The sequence below is a fragment of the Glandiceps talaboti genome, chromosome 23 (assembly GCF_964340395.1).
Source record: "Glandiceps talaboti chromosome 23, keGlaTala1.1, whole genome shotgun sequence".
Classification (NCBI taxonomy): Eukaryota; Metazoa; Hemichordata; class Enteropneusta; family Spengelidae; genus Glandiceps; species Glandiceps talaboti.
The window spans coordinates 5,862,847-5,888,270 of NC_135571.1; the positions used below are offsets into that span (position 1 = coordinate 5,862,847).

At 35.7% G+C, this 25,424-nt stretch overlaps 1 protein-coding gene across 1 annotated transcript in view; it reads left to right on the top strand.

Moving 5' to 3' along the window:
• Positions 1 to 25,424, top strand: part of LOC144452652 (acetyl-CoA carboxylase-like) — a 73,373-nt gene that overhangs the window by 15,243 nt on the left and 32,706 nt on the right. The window contains exons 4-27 of the mRNA XM_078143791.1: positions 1,814 to 1,885; positions 6,141 to 6,282; positions 6,844 to 6,982; positions 7,519 to 7,710; positions 8,330 to 8,538; positions 9,400 to 9,563; positions 10,342 to 10,498; positions 11,189 to 11,359; positions 12,186 to 12,277; positions 13,419 to 13,488; positions 13,990 to 14,153; positions 14,672 to 14,822; positions 15,498 to 15,601; positions 16,082 to 16,243; positions 17,430 to 17,504; positions 17,851 to 18,045; positions 18,480 to 18,570; positions 19,192 to 19,338; positions 19,526 to 19,714; positions 20,448 to 20,548; positions 21,272 to 21,485; positions 22,870 to 22,983; positions 23,653 to 23,856; positions 24,725 to 24,843. Of these exons, the coding sequence (XP_077999917.1) occupies positions 1,814 to 1,885; positions 6,141 to 6,282; positions 6,844 to 6,982; positions 7,519 to 7,710; positions 8,330 to 8,538; positions 9,400 to 9,563; positions 10,342 to 10,498; positions 11,189 to 11,359; positions 12,186 to 12,277; positions 13,419 to 13,488; positions 13,990 to 14,153; positions 14,672 to 14,822; positions 15,498 to 15,601; positions 16,082 to 16,243; positions 17,430 to 17,504; positions 17,851 to 18,045; positions 18,480 to 18,570; positions 19,192 to 19,338; positions 19,526 to 19,714; positions 20,448 to 20,548; positions 21,272 to 21,485; positions 22,870 to 22,983; positions 23,653 to 23,856; positions 24,725 to 24,843 (3,438 nt within the window). The remainder of the gene's footprint in view (positions 1 to 1,813; positions 1,886 to 6,140; positions 6,283 to 6,843; positions 6,983 to 7,518; positions 7,711 to 8,329; positions 8,539 to 9,399; positions 9,564 to 10,341; positions 10,499 to 11,188; positions 11,360 to 12,185; positions 12,278 to 13,418; positions 13,489 to 13,989; positions 14,154 to 14,671; positions 14,823 to 15,497; positions 15,602 to 16,081; positions 16,244 to 17,429; positions 17,505 to 17,850; positions 18,046 to 18,479; positions 18,571 to 19,191; positions 19,339 to 19,525; positions 19,715 to 20,447; positions 20,549 to 21,271; positions 21,486 to 22,869; positions 22,984 to 23,652; positions 23,857 to 24,724; positions 24,844 to 25,424) is intronic.

The following is a 25,424-nucleotide window of genomic DNA, read 5'->3' on the forward strand; positions in this document are numbered from 1 at the left end:
AAGAATGTATTCCAAGAAGCACTGTACATTGCTTAAGTAACTGCATGCCTGAAAATAATATTAGTACTTACTGCCTTCTGTAGCACTGGTATGCTGCACTTTGGGCTTTACAATATGGAGCCTGTTAGTGGTGCTTGTAGTACTGTTTACATGTATCTCTCATACCCCTGCTTGTGTTGAGAATATGAGAATGTTGGTAATTATATTGTACAATGTATGCTCAATAACCTGATTACAACCATGGTAACATTATTCAAATGAAGTCATGTAAATGTACACCCAACAACCTGATTACATCCATGACATTATTTAAATGAAGTCATTATGTAAGTGTACACCCAATAACCTGATTACAATCATGACGTTATTCAAATGAAGTCATTATGTGAATGTGAGCCCTCTAACCTGATTACAACCTTGATGTTATTCAAATGAACTCATTATGTAAATGTACACCCAATAACCTGATTACAACCATGACGTTATTCAAATGAAGTCATTATGTAAATGTACACCCAATAACCTCATTAAAACCATGACGTTATTCAAATGAAGTCACTATGTAAGTGTACACCCAATAACCTGATTACAACCATGACGTTATTCAAATGAAGTCATTAATATGTAAATATAACCCATTAACCTGATTACAACCATGGCATTATTTAAATGAAGTCATTATGTAAATGAACCCTCAGTCAGAGATGAACACAGGAGTTAACACATGAAGCATATGAAGTGTGTGTCTGATAATTTACATGTAATTAATATGTAAATTTAGCATAAAATATAAATGTTTGATAACAACTTTTGGGTGTGTGGATTACTGAATCAGTTTTAAACATTCTCAACGCAAGTTGAAATGGTGGTATATGTATGAGAGATACACAGTAACCAAAAGTGCCATAAAGTAATACACAGACTAAATATGTATAACGTGTATATTATAGTAATTTGGAATTTACTGTTAGTTAATTTAACTCTTCCAGTTTATTGATCAGAAGCCAATCTCCTGAATTATATTCACTGAATTGAGTTTTAGAAAAGACAACAGAACAGTGTAGTTTTGCAAGGAAAATAAATATTAAAATTACTGCAATGAGGTATATATATACTACTAATTCTTTATATGTGGAAGTTTACAAACGGTTGTGAATATAGCTTAGGAGAAAAGGTGGTATATCCCATTTGTGGGTAGGCATTTTGTACCTTTGGTACCTTTTTACAATTTATATTATAAGTGTTAGTAATTGTTGTACCTTTCAGCATGTTGGCAGAATGATTTATGCAGTTCTGTTGTAGTCTGGCATTCTGTACCAAATATGGCAGTGGTTCTGATGTTTTCTGTTGTACTTGCCAAATATGGTAGTGGTTGCACACATGTTTTGTCGTATTTGCCAAATATGGTAGTGGTTGCACACATTTTCTGTTGTGCTTGCCAAATATGGTAGTGGTTGCACATAATTATATTCTGTTGTATTTGCCAAATATGGCATTGGCTGCCTACATTTTTGTGTGGATGGGGTTCCATATATGGCAATGGCTGCATACAATTTCTATTAATGCCATATATGGCAGTAGTTGTAGCCATTTTCAGTGGAAGTGTTTGCCATATATGGAAGTGGCTATGAATACATATATATTTTTTTGGTTGTGTTTGCCACATGTGGCAGTGACTGTATATAATTATAAATTTATGTTGCAGTGGTTGTCCATGCATGTGCTTGCATATACATATATAAATAAATATTGCCATTATATTTTTTATTATTTATCATTCATATTAATAATAACAATGTATTTTTCTTCACAGTCATAGTGCAAACCCACTGGGAGCCTCCTACTACCATACACAAAATAGACCGAGTGCCGTTGCCGGCAAAAGGTTCATAAAAATCATAAGTATTTTATTTCTTTTAAACATCTTATGAAATCATTGACTTGCCTCCTTACGGTGGTGTTTCCTACATTAGTTATTACTTTCCTTTATTTGAATTTTTGTTTTCAAAGGCCTCAAAATTGTTCAGTAGAACATTAAGGGTGTAATCATAGTTAGGGTATAAATTACATAGAGTTACAGAAACCAAATCATTAAAGCCTGATACCCTATGTAGGGTGTAATTACATAGAGTTACAGAAACCAAGTCATTAAAGCCTGATACCCTATATATAGGGTGTAATTACATAGAGTTACAGAAACCAAGTCATTAAAGTCTTATGCCCTATATATAGGGTGTAATTACATAGAGTTATAGAAACCAAGTCATTAAAGCCTGATACCCTATATATAGGGTGTAATTACATAGAGTTACAGAAACCAAGTCATTAAGTCTTATGCCCTGTGTAGGGTGTAATTACATAGAGTTACAGAAACCAAGTCATTAAAGGGTTGATAGATTCTTAGGTTAGATTTATAGTTTCTTGGGGCTTGTAAGTTGTATGTAGCAAGGTGAGAAACTAATTTATAATCATACCATTTTAAAATACTTAATTAGAACCAAATTTAAAATGAAAACCAAAACACATCACTACAAAAGGAGACAAGTCTATATGCCTGTCAATACATTGCTTAGCATCAGAAACATTCAGATATTGTTATCTGAAGTTGTTTCTTAGCTGTTATTTTGGGGCTGAAAAATCATCTAATGTACGTAAAAAGAAATAGTTAATTATTTAAGCATTTAATTACATTTCATCTTTGTTTTGTTTTGCTTGAAAATATTCAGTGTTGCTTTGTTTGCTTTTGCTCAAAATCATTTTGTCTCACTTTGCTATGAGTAATCTTTATCATGAATGTACTATCTGGTACCTCTTTTTTGCAACTATGTACTATGAATTTAATATTATATTTTAGTAAGTTAACTTAAAGGGACATGGTCAGCAACTCCTGAATGTCATTTTTGTTTCCAAATAAAAGGTTACTTATATTTTACCCTTCACTGTCACTTGTCTAAAAATTAGCAGCCACTAGCGAAACTCCTAGCATATAAACTGCTATGTCCGTAAGATACTATGGTCTAATATATAAGATATTTATTCATATAGTATGGGAATACAGTATCACAGCAGTTTAAGTTTATACGGTGGAAGTTTTGCCAGTGGCCCCATCTAGACGGCACTAAAAATCCTACCTGAGGTAGGATTCAGGATAGTTTGAAGCCTGTGTAGACACAAACACATCCTGAACCTGTCCTGAAACCGTCCTGACTTAGGACACCTTTGAGAGGTTTCCTGAAACCCTCCTGACTTCATTCTATGTACTGTCAGGACGGAAACGCACGACATCTACGCTGTAACCTTCCTGTGTGTGGACACAAACCTATCCTACCTCAGGTAGGACTTGGGACTGCCTCAGGTAGGACGACCTACGTGTAGATGGGGCTATCATCTACTCGTCATTAAATAAGTGACAGTGAAGGGTAAAATATAAATAAACTTTCATTTGGAAACAAAAAATACTGACATTTTGCAGACCACGTCCCTTTAAAGTAGTATTCCATAGGTCTCAACTGTATACTGTTGCGAAACATAGATTCTGCCTTCTCTTATATACAGATGTACAGTAGTGGCAAGCAAACTGTGGTGTTTGCTCTGCACACTGTCAAATAAATTTTTTGTGTACATAAACAAAAAAACTACAGTTACCTTGCCATTGCTGTATATATCCTGATATATGAACTGTGAAAATTATGGTTGGGATTGACAGATACCACCATAATTATAATTATACACATGTATAAAAGATTTTCTAATTGAGTTATCATAGAATGCAGCATTTTACTTCGTTCATATTAAAAGTGTTTGCTTGCTGTAGAGTAATCTCATCTTGTGGCTGTGCATAACTTTTATTTGCAGATTTTGAAATTATTTATTAATTTTTTGTTGTATTTTAAAAGCTTTGCAATAGCATACTTTTTAGCAATACATAACTTTTGCATGTTTTAACATTTTTACATAGTATTCTAAAAATATTATAATTATAATATTAACATTTATTCATTCAGTTTCAATTTTTTCACACATTTTTCATTTTTATTTCTTACCATCATAGTGCATTACATGTCTCACTGTTGATGAAAAATATTTCCTGTTTGTTTCTTTGTTTGTTTGTTTGTTTGTTTGTTTTCAGTTTGTTTGCAGAACTGTTATCCAGTGGTCAAGTTATATGTTAATTAGTTGCATGTATTTGTTCCTTGTTCCCGTCCTCCAGTATTTCTCCTATAAAGTCATACTTTAGGGTTCTTCCCATCCCCATATGAGTGCTGGTCAGTCATAAATATTCATGAGTTTTAATATTGATTAGGGAATCAATATTCAAAAGATGTAGCTTGCTTGTTGTAATTATGAAGTATATAATATTGGAACTGATTGGCTGTACAAAGTCAATATTGCATGTGTACATTGTTGGGATATTTTGTCTGTTGCTACTGACCAGTGCTATCCAGCATGGGGAGAACCTTGTGCTTATGTACATATACATACACCCAACCCATGTTTGCAAACACAAATTCATAGTAAACTTGGTCACAGTTTTGTACATTTTTTCATAGACCTGGCATGACGCCAAGGTCTTATCAATTTTTTCATCAATTTGACAAACATAGGAGTAGCCTTTGTGCATACTTCAACTACATTTTATTTGCATATTAACACATATTTGCATATATTTGCATATTAACACATAGTATAACAGTTTTATAATCCAAAGAAACGTCATTTTTTAAAAGATATTTCATACAGTACGCACTGATATGTTTGACTATATCTTTGTAAGGTCACACTGTGCATGTATTGTTTATGGAATCGCAATATTCTGTATAGATCTACGTCTCTATACATAACTCTTCTATACCTTCTCTCTCTCATTGTTATTTTTGAAATATAATTATACCCTACTTTGCATGTACACCCTTCAGTTATAGACACTACATACTAAGTAAAAGGGAATGAAAGAGTAGCTGGAATTGCCATAAATTCATTAAGAATGTTTTCAAACTTTCAAATGTTGTTTTACATTTCTGCAATGTGTATCCTTTATGAAAAAGATGTTCTTGGCATGTGATGGTCTTGGAGCCCTGCTGTTTGCATATCTGATGTTGTTTCTTCCTCTAATTTTTTGCTTCCATAAGCATATTTTGTGTACATACCTTGATTTTAACCAAGACATTAAAAAATTAATGTTAATAATAACTAATACCCAATATGCATATAGGAAGTACATGTACCTGCTGACAGCACAACTCCGTTGAATTTTGTCTGTTGATTGAAAACCTAATCTTCTCACGGCCATTTTTTATATGGACTTCACCTGAAGATTTGAATAACCCCCATTCCATATTATCTTCTAAGTTCCAATCTATTTACAAGATGCATGCCACAAAATTTTAGCTTTATCTGTCTACTAATACCTCAGATACCAGCATCTAGTAACTACTCGTATTTAGCTTACTACTATTGCACTGGTACCCTTCTTTTTGCAGCTCTTCTCACAAAGCATTTCAAATGATGACACTAACTCTAGACTCTCTCACAATCCTTGACGCTTCATATAAGTAGCTAAAACTTGGGTTGTTTTGTATGTATCTACTGCATAATTTGTACTCGTATACTAGTATCCCAGTATCCCTGTACTGTACGTTGACATCAACAAAATGTTAGCCCTATGTAATCAATGAGGGCGTACATTATAGGTATACTGGAATACTAGTATACGAGTACACTTATGCAGTAGATACCGGTACATACAAAACAACCCAAGTTTTAGCTATTTATGCAAAGCTCCGAGGACTGTGAGAGAGTCTACACTAACTCATACTTTGATGGAGTGATATTTCTCTACTCCAGTGATGGCTGCACCTGCAATATTCATAATGTACTGTGATATTTCACACTGACCTTTAACCTTAGAATCACTTGTCACATGCTATTATATATCAACATGCACGCAAGAAAGAAAAAGGGTCTCTTTGTTGATGACAGTGGTGCATTGCCCTGCTGTTATTTTACTAATGACTGCATTTTGGACTCTTTTGAGCATTTTCATTTTTGTATTTGTGATATTTTCATCAGCCATTCAACCAGTATGTGTTCTACTTCACAACATAACCCACTGCTGTCTGTCTTTGTCTTTGAACCTACAGACATACAATGTCGGGTTTGAATCTAGTCAGAGTGGATGGTTCACAGCGACAAATGAAGAGACGGGAATCACTGAAAGATTTCACCATAGCAACACCAGAAGAATTTGTCAGGAAGTTTGGAGGTGATCGGAATATCAACAAGGTAGGGCTGTCTGTTATTATATACATTAATTACCATGGCAACACTTCAATTGAAGAAAGTTCGGTCAAAAGAACACTTACAAAGATTAAGAGTACAACCGACAGTAAACATAACAGCCAAGAAGAAATCACAAAGTATACACTGCATTGGATTTCAATTAGATTTTTATTTATTTTATTTATTTTTTATTTATTATTTTATTTTTTAATTTTTTTTGATTGATATACATACATAGGCAAACCCGCCATGTTGAATATTGCATCATGGGAAATGTGATAATAAATACGAATCAATTAGTATTGTAAACAATATTGTTTGTAACCACAAATAATCAATTCATAGTCACCCTGACCATTTATTTTATCAGTAGCTCCAGATTAGGTATTACGATAACCACAGATAATCCCACAGTCCTTTGCGTCTGAGCATGCTCAGTCTGGATTACAAGTTCCCTATTACTCAGTAGCTGTTGCTGTCATCATTGTTTACACCTAAATAGTTAATGAATTTGAAGTAAACAATATTTCTAAAATATTGTGTGAATCATTCATTCCTGTACAGGTATTAATTGCCAACAACGGAATAGCAGCTGTTAAGTGTATGAGATCTATAAGGAGATGGGCTTATGAAGTATTCAGAAATGAACGTGCCATTCAATTTGTTGCCATGGTAACACCAGAAGATCTGAAAGCAAATGCAGGTAATGTTAATCTCATATACAGTAGTCTAATTTATACCATTATTTAGTCTCATTTATTCAGCCTTTCATCCAGACAAAAAGTCGGGGAAAATGATTCCCAAATCACCCGAACCAGATCTCTCTCCCTGAACTCTATATTCTGAGGAGTACTTCATATCCAACTTAGCATTATGACCAAACCTATACCATGTATACCCCCAAGGTACACACAGACAGGCCTAGGAAGTAGAACACCACCATGGCAAATTTTGGAAAGGCCTATTGCTGCCAAAATTATTACCCATATGATGACCGTGACTTCTTTCTGTGAAAGCAGAAGAATTACTGTTATAGTATTTACCAGAGATTGAAACTCTATACACTGGCTGTAATTGTGAAGTTTTGGTGAGGTTTAGTGAACATGCCAAAAGTATAAAATTGACAATTTCTCCATCACTTTGATAGTTACGATAAGGCTATAATCTAGCTTGTTAATATCTCTCATTCTCTTTATTCTGTTTTTTTCACTCTAACCTTTCCACATTGTTTGATTGTAGAGTACATCAGAATGGCTGATCACTACGTCCCTGTGCCTGGAGGTTCTAATAATAACAACTATGCCAACGTAGACTTGATTGTAGAAACAGCTAAACGTATAGGAGTACAAGCTGTGTGGGCTGGCTGGGGTCATGCCTCAGAAAACCCCAAACTACCTGAATGTCTACACAGAAACAACATAGTCTTCATCGGTGAGTAATGTTTCTATGTGAAATGTCAGCATAGAGGGCGCCATTCAGCATCTGATCTCTGAATCCTTACCATGTTTTATTCACTTGGGAACAACTTTTTTACATTTTTCAAAATCTGTAAAATCTGTTACAGACCTATCTACAGAATACAACGACATAGTTCCAAGGAAATCATTCGCTACATTTGCATCTTTTGTTATTTATTTTCTGTCTGTGAATAGACCATTGCTGTCGTGGACAATCGGGCTATAACTCTTGGAGGCACAATCATTTTAAAAGTTCTACCATTTGCATTCTTACTGATCAACCAGAGAATGCCATGTGGGCATTGGGTGACAAGATAGCTTGCGCCAATGTAGCTCAGAGTGCTAACTTACCAACACTGCCATAGAGAGGTAGTGGGTTGACTATAGAGGGCACTATCATCTCAAAAGGTCTATTTTTGTTCGTTCATACTCTAGGTCCACCAGAGAATGCTATGTGGGCATTGGGTGACAAGATAGCTTCCTCTATTGTAGCACAGAGTGCTAACTTACCAACACTGCCGTGGAGTGGTAGTGGATTAACTATAGAGGGCGCTACATCTCAAAAGGTCTATTTTTGTTCGTTCATTCTCTAGGTCCACCAGAGAATGCTATGTGGGCATTGGGTGACAAGATAGCTTCCTCTATTGTAGCACAAAGTGCTAACTTACCAACACTGCCGTGGAGTGGTAGTGGCTTAACTATAGAATGGTCAGAAGAAGATCTTAAAAACAGAAAGATAGTTACTGTACCAGATGGCATTTATAAGAAAGGGTGTGTAGAAGGTATTGAAGAAGGATTACAGGTACAGAGTTAATCATTATTAATCAACACCCTCTCTAATCACATTTTGAAACCCATGCAGACAAAAAAATCAGTACGTTAAAATCAGTACATTTTAGACCAAAGCAAAATTGAAAGTAGTGTAGCGTGGACCATATCAACTTGAAAAAAACAACACATGTAGAACAAAGGGATAGACATATACATGCACAATAAAGGGGAGTACCCCTTGGGGGGTGGAGTAACTGTGACCATGTGTATGACATTACAATATCTACCATTGTGTTTATCTTCAGTCTACCCTCCTCCCCATCTACCCCCCACCCCACCCCAGTGTCTGTGAATCTAATATTACTATATTTACCATTATTGTTTTTCTTCAATATTCAGTCTACTCTACCCCCCCCCCCCCATCAATTTTCACTCTCAGGGTAGCCATAACTGTGAGTATGACATTACAGTACTGTATCTACCATTGTGTTTATGTTATCTACCCTACCCACCCACCCACCCATCCCCCTCCAGCTCCACCCTCAGGGTAGCCATAACTGTGAGTATAACATTACAATATCTACCATTGTGTTTATGTTATCTACCCTACCCCCCTCCCCTTCTGTCTCCACCCTCAGGGTAGCCATATAACTGTGAGTATGACATTACAATATCTACCATTGTGTTTATGTTATCTACCCTAACCCCCTCCCCCCTCCAGCTCCACCCTCAGGGTAGCCATAACTGAGTTTGACATTACAGTATCTACCATTGTATTTATGTTATCTACCCTACCCCCCTCCGCCCCCCCCCCCCCCCCCATCTCCACCCTCAGGGTAGTCATAACTGTGAGTTATGACATTACAATATCTACCATTGTGTTTATCTCTAGTCAGCACACAAGATTGGATTCCCTGTTATGATAAAAGCTTCTGAAGGTGGTGGTGGTAAAGGTATCCGTAAAGTAGAGTCAGCTGATGATTTCCCCAATGCATTCAGACAAGTACAATCTGAAGTGCCTGGTTCTCCTGTCTTTATCATGAAACTAGCTGAAAGGTAAGTATGGTTACCGTAACACCCATTCTCAAGTGAAACAATAATTTCTGAAGTATACAGAGCAAGCAATTGGATACTGTCTCTCCTGTTATCTTCTAAATACCAGATAGCCTATTTTCAATAAGTGGACATTAGTTAGGGCGCATACCTGCTAGCCTCAGACCTAAAATATAATCTAAATTACAAGGATCTCCTGACTACTCCTGAATACAAACTTCACACCTATGACCCCTTATTAGGCTCACATGTCCGCAAGGTCACGTGTACTGAATAGTTGGTCAATCTGTTGACAAAGACTGAAGTGTGTACTCGAAAATTTCAGGTATAATTTTCAAGTTTGTGTTTGGAATAAAAGTTCATTTCAATACCATTCAGCCTATAGTCAACTAGTGCTAGTGGACACTTAGTAGCATATACAACTCTTCCCAAACTGAGCAGTTCTCATGACGAAAACAACCTCAGACTCAGAGTCTGTCCAGTACCACATACTAAACAAAAACAAAGAAGGGCGCCCTCAAGTGTTGTGTGATGGCTGATGCTTATGATCATGACTAAGTCTTCACTGAATCCATATCCACAGATGAATGGCTACTAAAACGTAACTTGGTTCTTGTGTCAATAGAAATTTATAAGCTTTGTACATAGTTTTGTCTAAACACATCCATAGATACTCATTTATCAACAAACAAGGGTGAAAATATATTTTCAGACAGTTATTAAAATGATTGTCATTTAAGGTATAGAGGTTTCTATTTACAGATGTACATTTTCTTTGCAGTGCTCGTCATTTGGAAGTTCAAGTCTTAGCTGACAAATATGGTCAAGCTATTTCCTTATTTGGTCGTGACTGTTCCATTCAGAGAAGACATCAGAAGATCATAGAGGAAGCACCAGTTAGTGTGGCTGATATGGATACATTCAGAGAAATGGAACAGGTAGGCAACATTTTCTGTCAAAATTAAACGTTTATCTGGCGTTATAGATGGAAGTGTCAATCCATAGTTAGACGTATGGGAATTTTTACTGGCCTGGTGATGCTCTGTAAAACAGGGCGAAAGCTAGTCAGAACATTGGAAACCCTTTGAGTTCACATTGTTGTTTGTTGTATAGGCCTATAATGGCACAACAATCCTTTATATTGGCTAAACTCCATGGGAGCATACAATCTTGTACAACGGAGTAACTGGAAGACCTATGGTGATCGTGCTTTCTTGCGTACCGCCCCCCTCGCTTGGAACAATGTCCCTCTAGAAGTGCGGCAGTCACCCAGTCTTGATATTTTTAATTAGCGCATCTTGACTTATCTGTTTAGCAGAGCCTACTGACATCTCTATATACCCACACTTTTGTAAAGCGCCATTGAACATTGCTACATAGTGGAGTTTGGCGCTATATAAATCTCTTTGATTGATTGATTGATTGATTGAATCTATTGCAGATTCTATAAGCACAAGAATTGTTTTGTTCATTCAGCTGGTAACTATCTCTGACACAGTGGTTTCATCCATACTCATCCCAGACTCATAGAGACTCATAGTGACAAGGCCCTCTATGTAACTCATATTTCATCACCTACACAAAGAAAATATTGGGAAATAAAATGTTATGATTATCTCTTCCTCTAGGCTGCTGTTATCTTAGCTAAGATGGTTGGCTACGTCAGTGCTGGCACAGTTGAATATCTGTATAGTGAATCTGAAGGATTTCATTTCCTGGAGCTTAACCCTCGTTTGCAAGTTGAACATCCCTGTACAGAAATGGTAGCAGACGTCAATCTACCAGCTTGTCAATTACAGGTGGGAGAAACCATTTTGTGTATAGGAGAGAATGGATAAATAAAATCGCACAAACAAAATTTACAACACAATACAATACAATATACAATACAATACAATACAATATAATACAATATACAATACAATACAATACAATATAATACAATATACAATACAATACAATACAATACAATACAACTTTATTTAATATCCCAGCGTGGGCAATTTTCTTTCTTATAACTTGTTGCAATCAAACCAAATTTTAGTAACAAGCTCTTTAGTTCTCGTACTTCAAATTTTGAAGTCTATCAGGTAATTGGCTGGCAGAGGTTTACAAAGTGATAGATCGGAACAAATGAATGCGCCTTTTAAATAGTGATGGCGTCGCTAATAAGTTAGACTATGACATGTTGTGCTGTTCAGCCCTAATATCATAACTAGGCAAAGCCCATAAGCTCACGCAGGGTAGATTCATTTGTGACCGACTGCCTGGGCTGCCTCACGATGATATTGTAGATAACGCCCTCTGCATGGAGAATGCACATAACATATAGAATGCGTAGTCATTGCGCCACAATGCATCCATGGGTAAAACCACCCATTTTTTTTCGCATAGTATATAGAACGCACATGCGTACTAGTCATTGAGCCGCTACACAAGCTATCAAGCTTCATGATTGATTAGTTGATAGTGTACCATGAATGTCGTATCCTACAGACTACAAATAAGTTACCACGAGTGTGAGAACCTGAGATTGAGTCATAGACCTATGTCAATAATATAAACCATATTTCTGCCTCCATATTTTCAAATATCATTACCTAATATCCCAATATTCTGCTTCAGATTGCCATGGGTATCCCCCTCCATCGAATCAAGGATATCCGTAATTTATATGGAGCACATTCCTGGGATGACACACCTATAGATTTTGATGAGTAAGTACACATATCCATAATTTTTATGAAGAACATTTATAGAATAATGTACCTATAGATTTTGATGAAGAGTATTAATTAAGTACACAAGTTGTGTGTCGGGAGCCATTTTGTGTTATTTAAAATCACTTTGTACAGTTAGGCAATGAGTATCCTCTAAATCATCATGTTTACAATGTTACATATTAAAGTGGCCATATGGATGAGGATTGGGTATTTATTTTGGATTTTTAATTTATAAAACAATTTTATCATGGCTTCCTACTTGAAAATTCGATGTAAAACAACATATGTCAAATCCTTGTTTGTAACTCAATACAGTACAAAAGACTTATTAAGTGTTTGTTATTGTATGTACAATAACAAACCTTTTTACACTTGTTTTAGCTTTTTGCAATGTATTGAGTAACAAACAAAGACTTGGTCAATGTTGTTTCTGTCCATCCGTGTGTCCATGTGTCCATCTGTGCATGTGTCCATGTGTCTGTCCATGGCCGTGTGTCCATGTGTCCGTCTGTGCATGTGTCCATGTGTCTGTCCATGGCCGTGTGTCCATGTGTCCGTCTGTGCATGTGTCCATGTGTCTGTCCATGGCCGTGTGTCCATGTGTCCGTCTGTGCATGTGTCCATGTGTCTGTCCATCCGTGTGTCCATGTGTCCATCTGTGCATGTGTCCATGTGTCTGTCCATGGCTGTGTGTCCATGTGTCCGTCTGTGCATGTGTCCATGTGTCTGTCCATGGCCGTGTGTCCATGTGTCCGTCTGTGTATGTGTCTATGTGTCTGTCCATGGCTGTGTGTCCATGTGTCCATCTGTGCATGTGTCCATGTGTCTGTCCATGGCCGTGTGTCCATGTGTCCATCTGTGCATGTGTCCATGTGTCTGTCCATGGCTGTGTGTCCATGTGTCCGTCTGTGCATGTGTCTATGTGTCTGTCCATGGCCGTGTGTCCATGAGTCCATCTGTGCATGTGTCCATGTGTCTGTCCATGGCCGTGTGTCCATGTGTCCGTCTGTGCATGTGTATCCACCTATATATCAAATATACAATTCCCTCAAACTTTCAGCTTCAACTGAGCAATGAAAAATATAGGGTAATGATCGATATCTAACTTTGAGTCATATACATTTTATATTCTCAGTCCAGAGTCTCAACCAATGCCTAAAGGTCATGTGATAGCTACAAGAATAACTAGTGAGAATCCAGATGAGGTAAGTCTACATACTGTGTGTTAATTTTGACATTTTGGTTCGTAGTGTTTTGAAGTACAATGTATTAGACATCAGTTCCATGTAATATGGAGTCATGATGGGTGAATGGTTAGAGTGGCTGGCTTGAAATTTGCAGGTTGCAGATTCGAGCCTCGTCACTGCTCTTTGTTTCTTAATATAGTTAAAGTCTTTGGCAAGATTTGAACCATGTTTATGCCTCAGTCAACCCAGCTGTATAATTGGGGACCAGGTAGGATAGAGGTTGCAATGAGAATGTTTTTATGCACTTATAAAGGCTGCAATGGATTGTATGCTCCCCAGGGAGTTGAGGAAGTATAAAGGGCCATTGCGCCACTATAGATCCATGCCAGGGGTAATAATTGTAAAGTGCTTTGAGCACAGAATGGGAAAGTGCTGTATAAAAACCAACTTTATTATTAATATTTGTTCGTGTCAGCTGTATATGAAAATAACAACAATGTATTGTATTATCGTATACAGGGTTTTAAACCAAGTTCAGGAACTGTACAGGAATTGAACTTCCGTAGCAATCAGAATGTATGGGGATATTTCAGTGTAGCTGCCTATGGCGGTCTCCATGAATACGCAGACTCACAGTTTGGACACTGTTTCTCATGGGGAGAGAACAGAGAAGATGCTAGGGAGTAAGTATGACCTTGGTGGTCACCATAGCAACAAGGTTCAAAGTTCATGACCCTTGTAGTCACCTTAGTAACAAGATTGTTAGTTGATGAGAGAGAGATGAAATTTCAAATTCGTCCACAGCCACCCACAGTCTTGTCTTCATGCACATGTTTTCTTTCGCCAGTGATATCTGTACATATTTCATCAAACTATCACAGAAGGGGTATTCTGACCCACATTTCGTTTTGTGTTAGGTCGAAGCAATATTTTTACAAAAATAAAGCAATTAAAAGGATAATAAAACTATAAATAAACTAAAATCCTCACCTACACCTACCCTATTTTCTGGGGCCATGTTTATCGGAAAAACACAATTTTTTTCGCATTATTACAATGTTATATATTGTATATTGCAAAGTTATACAATAAGTAACCTTCTCTTTCCTCTTCGGGACTCGAATAAAAAGTTTATAAAAACAAAAAAAAACAAAAAAAACAAAAAAAGTTATACAATAAAAGTACATTTATGTTATTACAGGAATATGGTGGTTGCTATGAAGGAGCTGTCAATCATTGGGGACTTCAGAACAACTGTTGAATATCTCATTAAGATCTTAGAAACAGAACAGTTTCAGAACAATGAATTTGATACAGGCTGGCTGGATAAACTGATTGCTGAGAGAGTACAGGTCAGTTAATATAGATATTGGTGTTGCAAATTATTTAATTTCACACATTTTGGTGAGTTTTTTGTTGTTCATTTAGATTAATGTATTGAAGTTACACTTATACCTTAGGCTGGACATTGTGTCTCATTTCCAAATGTCCTGTCCTGATGCAACTTCAGTGACTTCCAGTAACCCTCAGAATCGAGTTCAACATCATAGTTCTTACATACAAATCAACAAATGAACTTACCCCAAAAACAAATTGACTTTCTGAATTCACTCTGTAGATCGACCATACACAAATGCTATGTTCTTTTCATGAAGTCGCTTTCAGTGTTGCAAGAACCAAATTTGTCACCTGTTTCATGCTAACATTGACTGGCTCTAATTTATATAACCATTCAGAAACCACTATGAAACTGACAGTGTGTATTCTTGACTTAAAGGTAGCAAGATTGCATGGATTTCTTGTGACATTTCATCAAAATGACAGGAAGTAAAAGTTGCTTGATGACAAGAATGTTGTATTTGTTTATAATCATATGTTCTATGTTACTTGTAGTGGGCACTGGTTCTTTACAAATTATTTATATTGACTGAACCTAGGAATAAAGCCCTCTTGTATAAATCCAAAGGATACTGTTTTTGATGTGTGGCTGAATTGGAGATGACTTTTTCTTTTTTCTGTATCTGCAGGCTGAGAGACCAGATCTTATGTTAGGTGTGATATGTGGTGCCATCCATAATGCTGATAGAGCTATCACCAATAGCTACAACAATATCTTTAATGCACTGGAAAGGTAAGTTTGATATGAGGAGCTATTAATACAGACTGTATCACTGATAGAGCTATCATCAATAGCTACATTTTTTGTATGAGTAACAATATCTGCATGAATTTGAAAGGTAAGTTTGATGCATGTGTGTGTGTGTGTATGTTAAGTGTATATATTATATAATCTGTGTGTGTGTAAGTGTATATATTATATAATCTTGTGTGTGTAAGTGTATATATTATATAATCTCTGTGTGTGTGTAAGTATATATATTATATAAGCTGTGTGTGTGTGCGTAAGTATATATATTATTATAATGTGTGTGTGTGTAAATGTATATATATTATATAATCTGTGTGTGTAAGTATATATTATATAATCTACGTGCGTGTGTGTGTGTGTGTGTGTGTGTGTGAATGTGTGTGAGTGTGTGTGTAAGAGTATATAATACATAATCTGGTCTACTTTACTATGTAGTAACCCTGAAACATTTTGATTTGACAGAGGTCAGTCCATCTCGCCATCAGAATCATGTACTCTGTGCTATACACGTAACGTTGAACTGATCTACGAGAGTTTCAAGTATTGTATAGAAGCTACTAAACAAGGACCAAACAGCTACTTTCTCATCATGAATGATTCTACAGTAGAAGTAGATGTACACAAGTAAGTGTTAGGGATTGGTTGACTAGACCACCTGGTAGAATATATTATGTAAATTAAGTAATGAATGTGTTAGGATTGGTTGGCCAGACCACCTAGTAGAATACATTATGTAAATTAAGTAAAGTATGTGTTATGATTGGTTGGCCAGACCACCTGGTAGAATATGTTATGTAAATGAAGTAAAGTATGTGTTAGGATTGGTTGGCCAGACCACCTAGTAGAATATATTATGTAAATTAAGTAATGTATGTGTTAAGATTGGTTAGCTAGACCACCTGGTACAATATATTATGTAAATTAAGTAAAATATATTTTAGGATTGGTTGACTATAGACCACCTAGTAGAATACATTATGTAAATTAAGTAAAGTATGTGTTAGGATTGGTTGGCCAGACCACCTGGCATATGTAATAACATATGCAAATTTAGTGTTAAAACAGTATGTATAGTAGAAGTAGATATAAACAAGTAAATGTTATGCCTCGGATTGGTTGGCCAGACCACCTGGCATATGTAAAAACATATGCAAATTTAGTGTTGAAACAATATCTATAGTACTAGTAGAAGTAGATATAAACAAGTAAATGTTATGCCTCGGATTGGTTGGCCAGACCACCTGGTAGAATATATTATGTAAATTAAGTAAACTAAGTGTTATGATTGGTTGGCCAGACCACCTGGTAGAATATATTATGTAAATTAAGTAAAATAAGTGTAAGTGTTATGATTGGTTGGCCAGACTACCTGGTAGAATATATTATGTAAATTAAGTAAAGTAAGTGTTATTATTGGCTAGCTACACCACCAGTTGGAATTTTATTGTGCAAATAAAAATGTGATTATTTTAATCCTACAGTTAATATTTACCACTCTTAACACTCAGGTAAAGAGATTTGATTGTTTGCCACAATCGTTTATAATGTTTAAATCAAGACTTACTACAAAACAGACGTATGCGGTAAGACACGTCACATCACCAACGTACTGTAAAAAGGGGTTTTACCAATGTGTGAGGGCGCCCTGTCATGATGTACCTTACAGGCTATACAAATAATGTTGTTTCTAATAAATTAATGATTATAATAGTTACTTTTCAAAAGGCAGCCTCTGTATTACGTGTGTAGCTGTATTCATAAAACTACAACTGTATTTTTTTATATGTTTTCTCATTTTATTTATGAATAGACTGACTGACAGTAGTTTGTTGATATCATATGATGGACACAGTTATACTACTTATATGAAAGAAGAGGTGGACAGGTAAGGAATCTTATGATTTTTTTAACAACAGACATAGAGATGGATATGTACACAGAGAGACTCAGATATATAGATAGATAGATAAATATATAGATATAGATAGATATATAGATAGATAGACAGACAGACAGACAGACAGACAGACAGATAGATAGACAGATAGATAGATAGTGCAGTGGTAAGTGGCAAGTGGTTTAACCACTCGGCCACCGACAACCACCGAAAATGCATAAAACAAGTACATGTACATCATAAAAACATATACGTCACCTCAACTGCTGCAGTTTAGAATGTCCCAGTCTATGATTTAATCATGCATGTGTACAATTTTTAAAATATCTTTCAGATATCGTGTTGTCATTGGCAACAAGACCTGCATCTTTGAAAAGGAGAATGATCCATCCATACTCCGTTCTCCATCAGCTGGTAGGTTACTGAAATACTTAGTAGATGATGGAGCCCATGTGTTTGCTGGTCAACCCTATGCAGAGATCGAAGTGATGAAGATGGTGATGACATTGAATGTTAGTGAAAATGGATGGTAAGTTTGAAAGCGATGCTGGCCATCCCTGTGGTTGTCGTGAGCACCTTGACATTCTAGTCCTGAATAATTAAGAGCAATGAATAGTAAAGTTTTTCCAGTACGAATAACAAACAAACCCAAGTTTGATATTGTAGATAGCACCCTCTGTGTGGAGAATGCGCATAGTATATAGAATGCCCATGAGTAGTCATTGTGTCGCATTGCATCCTTGGGTAAAACCACCAAAAACACATCGCATAGTATATACATGTAGGACGCGCATGCGTACAAGTCATTGAGCCACTACACAGCTATTATTTATGAAGGTGATCTAAAATACAGAGATTAGTACCTGTGTCAACATCCTGACTAACGTCAAAGCTCAAAAAAAAAATTGGATTATACAAGAAAAACAATACTACATAGACCTTATTCTATGTTCTATTTTTCAGTGTAATGTATGTCAAACGTCCAGGTGCCGTATTTGACCAAGGTAATATTGTAGCTAATCTCAACTTAGATGATCCAACCAGGGTTCATAGAGTAAGTAAATAAATTTATTAGCAGTCATGTCTTGTAACTTTAATCCTCTCTCTCCCAAGGAGTATTTGTTTGTACAAAAGGAACTATGGGTTTGGAGAAAGAGATCAAAATGGGCGTATGGATGACAAATGGGTTGTCAGTGGCTGAGCGGTTAGCTCGTACACTACACCTCTTACCTCTGCAGTCTGGGTTCGAACCCGCAAAAATTTAACCAGGTCTGCATGTAAGAAGGGTGATGCTCAGTTTGACCCTGCCGAACAACGAAGGTTTTCCCGGGGTACTCCAGTTTCCTCCTGCTTCTTAAACACTAGAGCACTAGGGCGCTGCTCTTGTGGTGACCATTCAACAAATTTCCGAATTTATTTGGATGAATAAAGTTTATTATTATTATTGTAAATGGGTGTTTATTCATAAAACAACTTTACAATATTTTCCTACTTAAAATATGTTAGTAACGACAGATAAACACGAGTTGTTGGATACAGAAACAAGACTTAATGTTGCCAAATGTATGATAATTAGGTATTCATTTTGGACTGATACTTGTTCTGTTTACAAACCCCAAACGAAAATTTAATCTTCAGATAGTTTTACTTTTATTATACTTTCTTGCCCCACCAGGCACAACCCTTTGAAGGTCGTTTCCCAGATCAAACTACAACTCAAACTCAAGGATGGAAACTACATCAGATTTTCCAGAAAGCTAGGGAGTCCTTAGCTTATATCATGGATGGGTACTGTCTCCCTGATAAGTACTTCAAGGCTAAGGTAATTATTTTGACTAGTTCAAACTGGATCAAACCAGTTTAGACTGGTTACAGTAAATCTAGCAATGCCAAATGTTCAATAGTTATACTTTAATACCTGAGCCATCTTGAATTTCTTCATGACTGTCCACTATGCGAAACTCTAAACTCATATTTTGCTCAAGAACCTTTACCCTCCTTCATTGCAGTGTAGTGAAACTGTAGAAACTCTGACCAAGGCATTACGAGAGCCGTCACTACCTCTGCTGGAAATGCATGAAATGATATCCAGTATTTCAGGCAGAATTCCATCCAATGTAGAAAAGGAAATCAAGAAACTACTTGCTTCATATAGCAGTAACATTACATCTGTTCTCTGTCAGTTTCCAAGCCAGCAGGTGAGTAACAAAAACTGGTTTAAACTTGTTTCAACCAGGTTGCGACTTCCTGTCATAGTAATGTTACCAGCAGATGGCAGACTGATATGGTTTTAGCTAGACCTAACTGTTTCAACTGGTTCCAACCAGTTTATGACTGTAGTCATCGATGAATTCTTATAGAAACTAATAATATGTAGGTTACATCAGATTAGTTATGACATCACCATTTTGTCTTTGTTCAGTGCAGTGTTGGTATTTTATGTTACATGTGTTTATTTTGTGGTAAATTCTTTGTGTTGTTAGTGAAGGTGTTCTGTACAGAGTAAGGTGATGATATTGTATTAAAACTAAGTTAAATTGGAATATGTAATGATGTAAGTTTATTCAAGAAATTTCCTATTATAGTACATGTATAAACATTACCAGCAGATGTGGTTTTAACTGGATCTAACTGGTTACAACTGGATTGGACAGGATTGAATTTAAATATATCCAGCTCATGTTAGCTGGTCCAATGCTTAGAATAGTATGTATGACTGTATGACCCCACCCCACCCCACCCTGACCCTGGCATTTACTGTTACCCAAGAGCCATAGAGATATCTCTGAACTGAATGAAAAAAATTCTATATTTTGTATGTTAAATTCAGTGTTCTTGCCTTGATTCAAACATTAGCATGGGGTTAAATGTATATGTAATTAAAAGTGTGTAAACTAATTGTAGTCATTTGTTTCCATTTTTTTCACTTAGATTGCCAATGTAATTGACAGATATGCAGCCACACTAAACAAGAGAGCTGATAGAGATTTGTTTTTTATGCACACACAGGGCATTGTACAACAAGTACAGAGGTAAATTGACAATATTGTAAATATAATCCATAAAAAGCACACAGTTTACCAACTGACACAAGATTTCCCTGCCACTTCAGCCAAAAACATGATCACATGATTTTTTGTGTAGGAACAATCGCATCCTCATTTGCATATCATTTGCTTGCAAGTATGTAGTAATGTTTTTAGTATTGCACTGCAGTGAAAATAGCACTAGTGTGTGCAGGCACCAGTGCACGTAATCACTGGTACATACGTAATCATACCACTAGTGTGGGCAGGCACCAGTGCAAGTAATCTCTCGTACATATGTCATCATACCACTGGTGTCTGCAGGCACCAGTGCAGGTAATCTCTGATATATATGTAATAATACCACTAGTGTGTGCAGGCACCAGTGCACATATTCTCTGGTATATATGTAATAATTCATATGCACATATTGATGAAAATAAAACAACACAATACAATACAATACAATACAATACAATACAATACAATACAATACAATACAATACAATATAACATAACACAACACAATACAATATACAATACAACACAATACAGTACAGTACAACACAATAAAATACAATACAACACAACACAATAAACAATACAATACGATACAATAGAACACAATAAACAATACAATACAATACAATACTTCAATGCTTCAGATTTTACATCCTACAAATTTACAGGAGTTATGTTTCTCATAAAGTAATTTATATTATTTTACAGATATCGTAACGGAATACGTGGACACATGAAGGCAGTAGTACAAGAGATGTTACGTATGTACCTACAAGTAGAGACACAGTTCCAGCAAGGACCATATGATAAATGTTTAATGGCTCTACGTGATAAACACAAGGGTGATATATCAGCTGTGGTTACCAACATATACTCTCATTCACAAGTTGCTAAGAAGAATATGCTGGTCATCATGCTAATTGTAAGCTATTGTCTTTTATTGTCTTCTATTGTCTCCTTCAGTAATCTGACAATAAGGCCAAACAAAAAAAATAATTGATTCTGGTCAGGATATTGTGTCTGAAGTGGTGTGACGACGTGAATTTTTTAATTTTTTTTATTGACAAACCTGTAACGCAATCTACTACATGTATTTATGGCAGTTACTGTTCTTTTTATTTAGTACTTTAGAGCAAGTGTGTGTGCTTGTTCATGATTGACTCTGCAGTTGTCTTCACTGAAGTAGGGATCGGAGGGGTATTTTTGTGTTTCCCCACAGATTTGCAGACTGCAAACACGCACTAACCAGAAATAATTCTTTTTCTTTTTTTTGCCTAATCTTTCCCTTGTGAAATTTCTGTGTGATACATGTACTAGCAAACTAGGGTGACTATAGAGTTTCAGTTAGGTGACAGTCCATTTTTTACACATTCTTACTACAAATATCACACAAACAAAATACAGGCAGTAATAGCATGTACCTTTTCATCTCTTTGTTAACACAATTAAACAATAACATTATGTGCTTGAATCTTCCATGTTTCATCCTAATGTAATGTTGATTTTTGTTCACAGTGAGATCAGATATATCATTTTATATGCTTACATGCTATCAGTGTCTGTATTTTGTTTTATGTAACTCGGAACAAAAAGGGTGTGTGAGACATAAAGAACACCATGCCACCTAATTGAAACTCTATAGTCACTCTCATTTGGTAGTAGAAAACACCATGCCACCTAATTGAAACTCTATAGTCACTCTCATTTGGTAGTAGAAAACACCATGCCACCTAATTGAAACTCTATAGTCACTCTCATTTGGTAGTAGAAAACACCATGCTGCCTAATTGAAACTCTATAGTCACTCTCATTTGGTAGTAGAAAACACCATGCCACCTAATTGAAACTCTATAGTCACTCTCATTTGGTAGTAGATCAAGACAGATCTCTTTAGTAGCTACATTATGTGTATTGTAATGTTTACAGTTACATTTTGTCAATGTTTTTACTATTCCATGCTTTTCATGGCACATCCAAAAATTTGTCATGAACCACGGTGATTGTACTGAAATTAATTTCATGTTTTTATCACAACTGAATTGAGATTATGTACATGTATATATAAACCCACCAGCATTATATGGAGATTGCATACAAGGCAGAAATCGACAGAAATATAATTTATGTCAATAAAAAAAGTGTCACCAAGGTATACCGTATAATTATTTACTTCAAACGTCAGATATTTTACTTAATATTTACTTAAATATCAGAACTGTATCATCTTAAACTTTCGCACCCTTGTTGTGTTTCAGTTTGGACTATCAATTTTTAAGTGTTTATTAACTTAACTATAATTTTGTTAGGATCACTTATGTGGCAAGGAACCAGGCTTGACGGATGACCTGAGTGGTATCCTTGGAGAATTAACAACACTTAACAAAACTGAAAATGCTAAAGTTGCATTGAGAGCTAGACAGGTGAGAATTTACAATATCATATCTCGAGGTACGATAACTTTTTATAAAAAAAATCTACAAAAACATCATCAAAAAAGAACATCTATCAGTCCACGCAATGAATATCTTGTGCCTTTTGTCAACAAAATGTGAAGGAATTTTGCAGTTGCTTTGAATATTTTCAGATATATAAAGTGGCACTTTATTTATTTTGCTGTTCATTTATTTCACTGAGTTGAGTTGTGATTGCAGCTTATCACTTTCGATGACTAGAGATTATCAGTACATTTTTTTTATATATTTGTTTGTCTATAGCTTTTCAATTCGTACAATTTACACACAGAAACAATGGACAACACAAATAAAAAAGGCAATGACAGGGTTTAGAAAAAAGAGAACGGTTACTTCTAAAATACCTCAAATGTAGGGATGATATTAAAAATGATATGTCAGTTACAGCTTAGAAATTACGAGTTAGACTATTTATCAATATGATTTTGGAATTTCCCATTATGTTTAGAAATATCTCGCGTCAGTACAGTAAGGTTGTATCTGCCTATACAATTGCTTAGCAGATTCGACTTTTCTGCACTGACATGATAATGTATATATCTCTATTTCATTTTCTCTTTTACAAAATTCAAGAATTGTGTTCTGTTTTAATGTAGTATTCATTCATTACACTACTAGGTTCTAATCGCAGCACACCAGCCTTCATATGAACTACGCCGTAATCAAGTGGAGTCTATCTTCCTGTCTGCCATTGATATGTATGGTCATCAGTTCTGTCCAGACAATCTCAAGAAACTTATCATGTCTGAGACGGCCATCTTTGATGTCTTACCTGGTTTCTTCTTCCATAGCAACCCTGTTGTCAGGATGGCTGCACTGGAGGTAAGAAATGGAAAACTTACATTAAGAAAAATTCATAGCCCGATATTTGATCCCATGACGTACCTGGTTTCTTCCTTAGTCATGCTGTCAGGACAGCTGCATTGGAGGAAAGAAATGAAAACAAATCTAAAGCCCAATATTTGAATCCCTTGTCCTACACAACCCTGTTGTCAGGATAATTGTATTGGAGGAAAGAAATGGAAAACTAACTTTTAAAAAAGAATTCAAAGCCCAATATTTGAATCCCAAGTCATCACATAACCATTATCTTATCAATGAAGCAATAATGATTTGATGAGATTATTCGTTGGTTCAGAGTCTACTTTTTTCTCTAACAACTTGATTTTTTTTCATCAAATTTTCACCTCATCAGATATGTTCCTTGAAAGCCCAAAGTTTCAATCCCACATTTCACACAGTGTTATCTTATCAATGTAATCTTCTGAAGGAATAGATAGGATCACTTATTTGTTCTGGACCAATTTTTCTAGAGCTGTCATATAACTTTTCCATACTCAAATGTCATTGTATTTCAACATTGACCTTTCAAATTTAACGTGATAAGTTTACATAAATTAATTTTGTATTCAAAAAAAGCTTGCACTCCCCATCGTCTTTAACTCATTGACAAGGCCACTTATGTCACTCATATTTCCCCATGGGTGGACATTTGCAGTAAGCTTGCACTGCCCATCATCATCTTCAACTCATATTGACAAGGCCCCTTATGTCACTCGTATTTCCCCATGGGTGAACATTTACAGTAAGCTTGCACTGTCCATCATCTTCAACTCATATTGACAAGGCCCCTTATGTTACTTGTATTTTCCATGAACAAAGATAAATATATGGGAATACTATTTTTCAGGTGTATGTACGTCGTGCCTACATTGCCTATGATCTGAACTGTGTACACCATCACAGACTCCATGATGATCTGTGTGTGGTAGAGTTTCAGTTTATGTTACCAACTTCACATCCAAACAGGTAATGTTGTCAGTGTCTTGTTACTCATATATCTGTGTACAGCCTAGGAAGTTGTCGGTAATTATTGGCATTTGCAGGTGATAAATGGTCCAATGAAGGATATTCGACATTATCAAAAAAAAGTTCAATTTCATGTTTGAAAATGTTGAAATTGTATTTAGTATTTGAAATTGTTAAAATAGTATATGTCTACATAATTGCATATGTCAAAAATGTAAAGTTTTTGTGTGTTCGAAAAACTCCAAATTTCATGTATCTGAAAATGTCAACAATTTTGTCTGTTTAAAAATCTCACAAATTTGTTTTATGTTTGATGAGATGATGTTGATATTCTACATGACAAGTCATCAGTGTTATGTGAAGAACTTTAGAGGGATGTATTAAGTGAATTTTTGAAGCAGTACGGTATCATTAAGTGTGCTACAATGACTGTTGCATCAATTGTTAATTAGCAACTGCTGTTGATATCTTATGTACATATTTATTATAGCGAAATAGAACTCATGATGTAATAGAAACAAGCTATCATCTCTCATCTCTGAAAAACTATTTTTATTCCTATATAGCTAAAGCTGGAGACC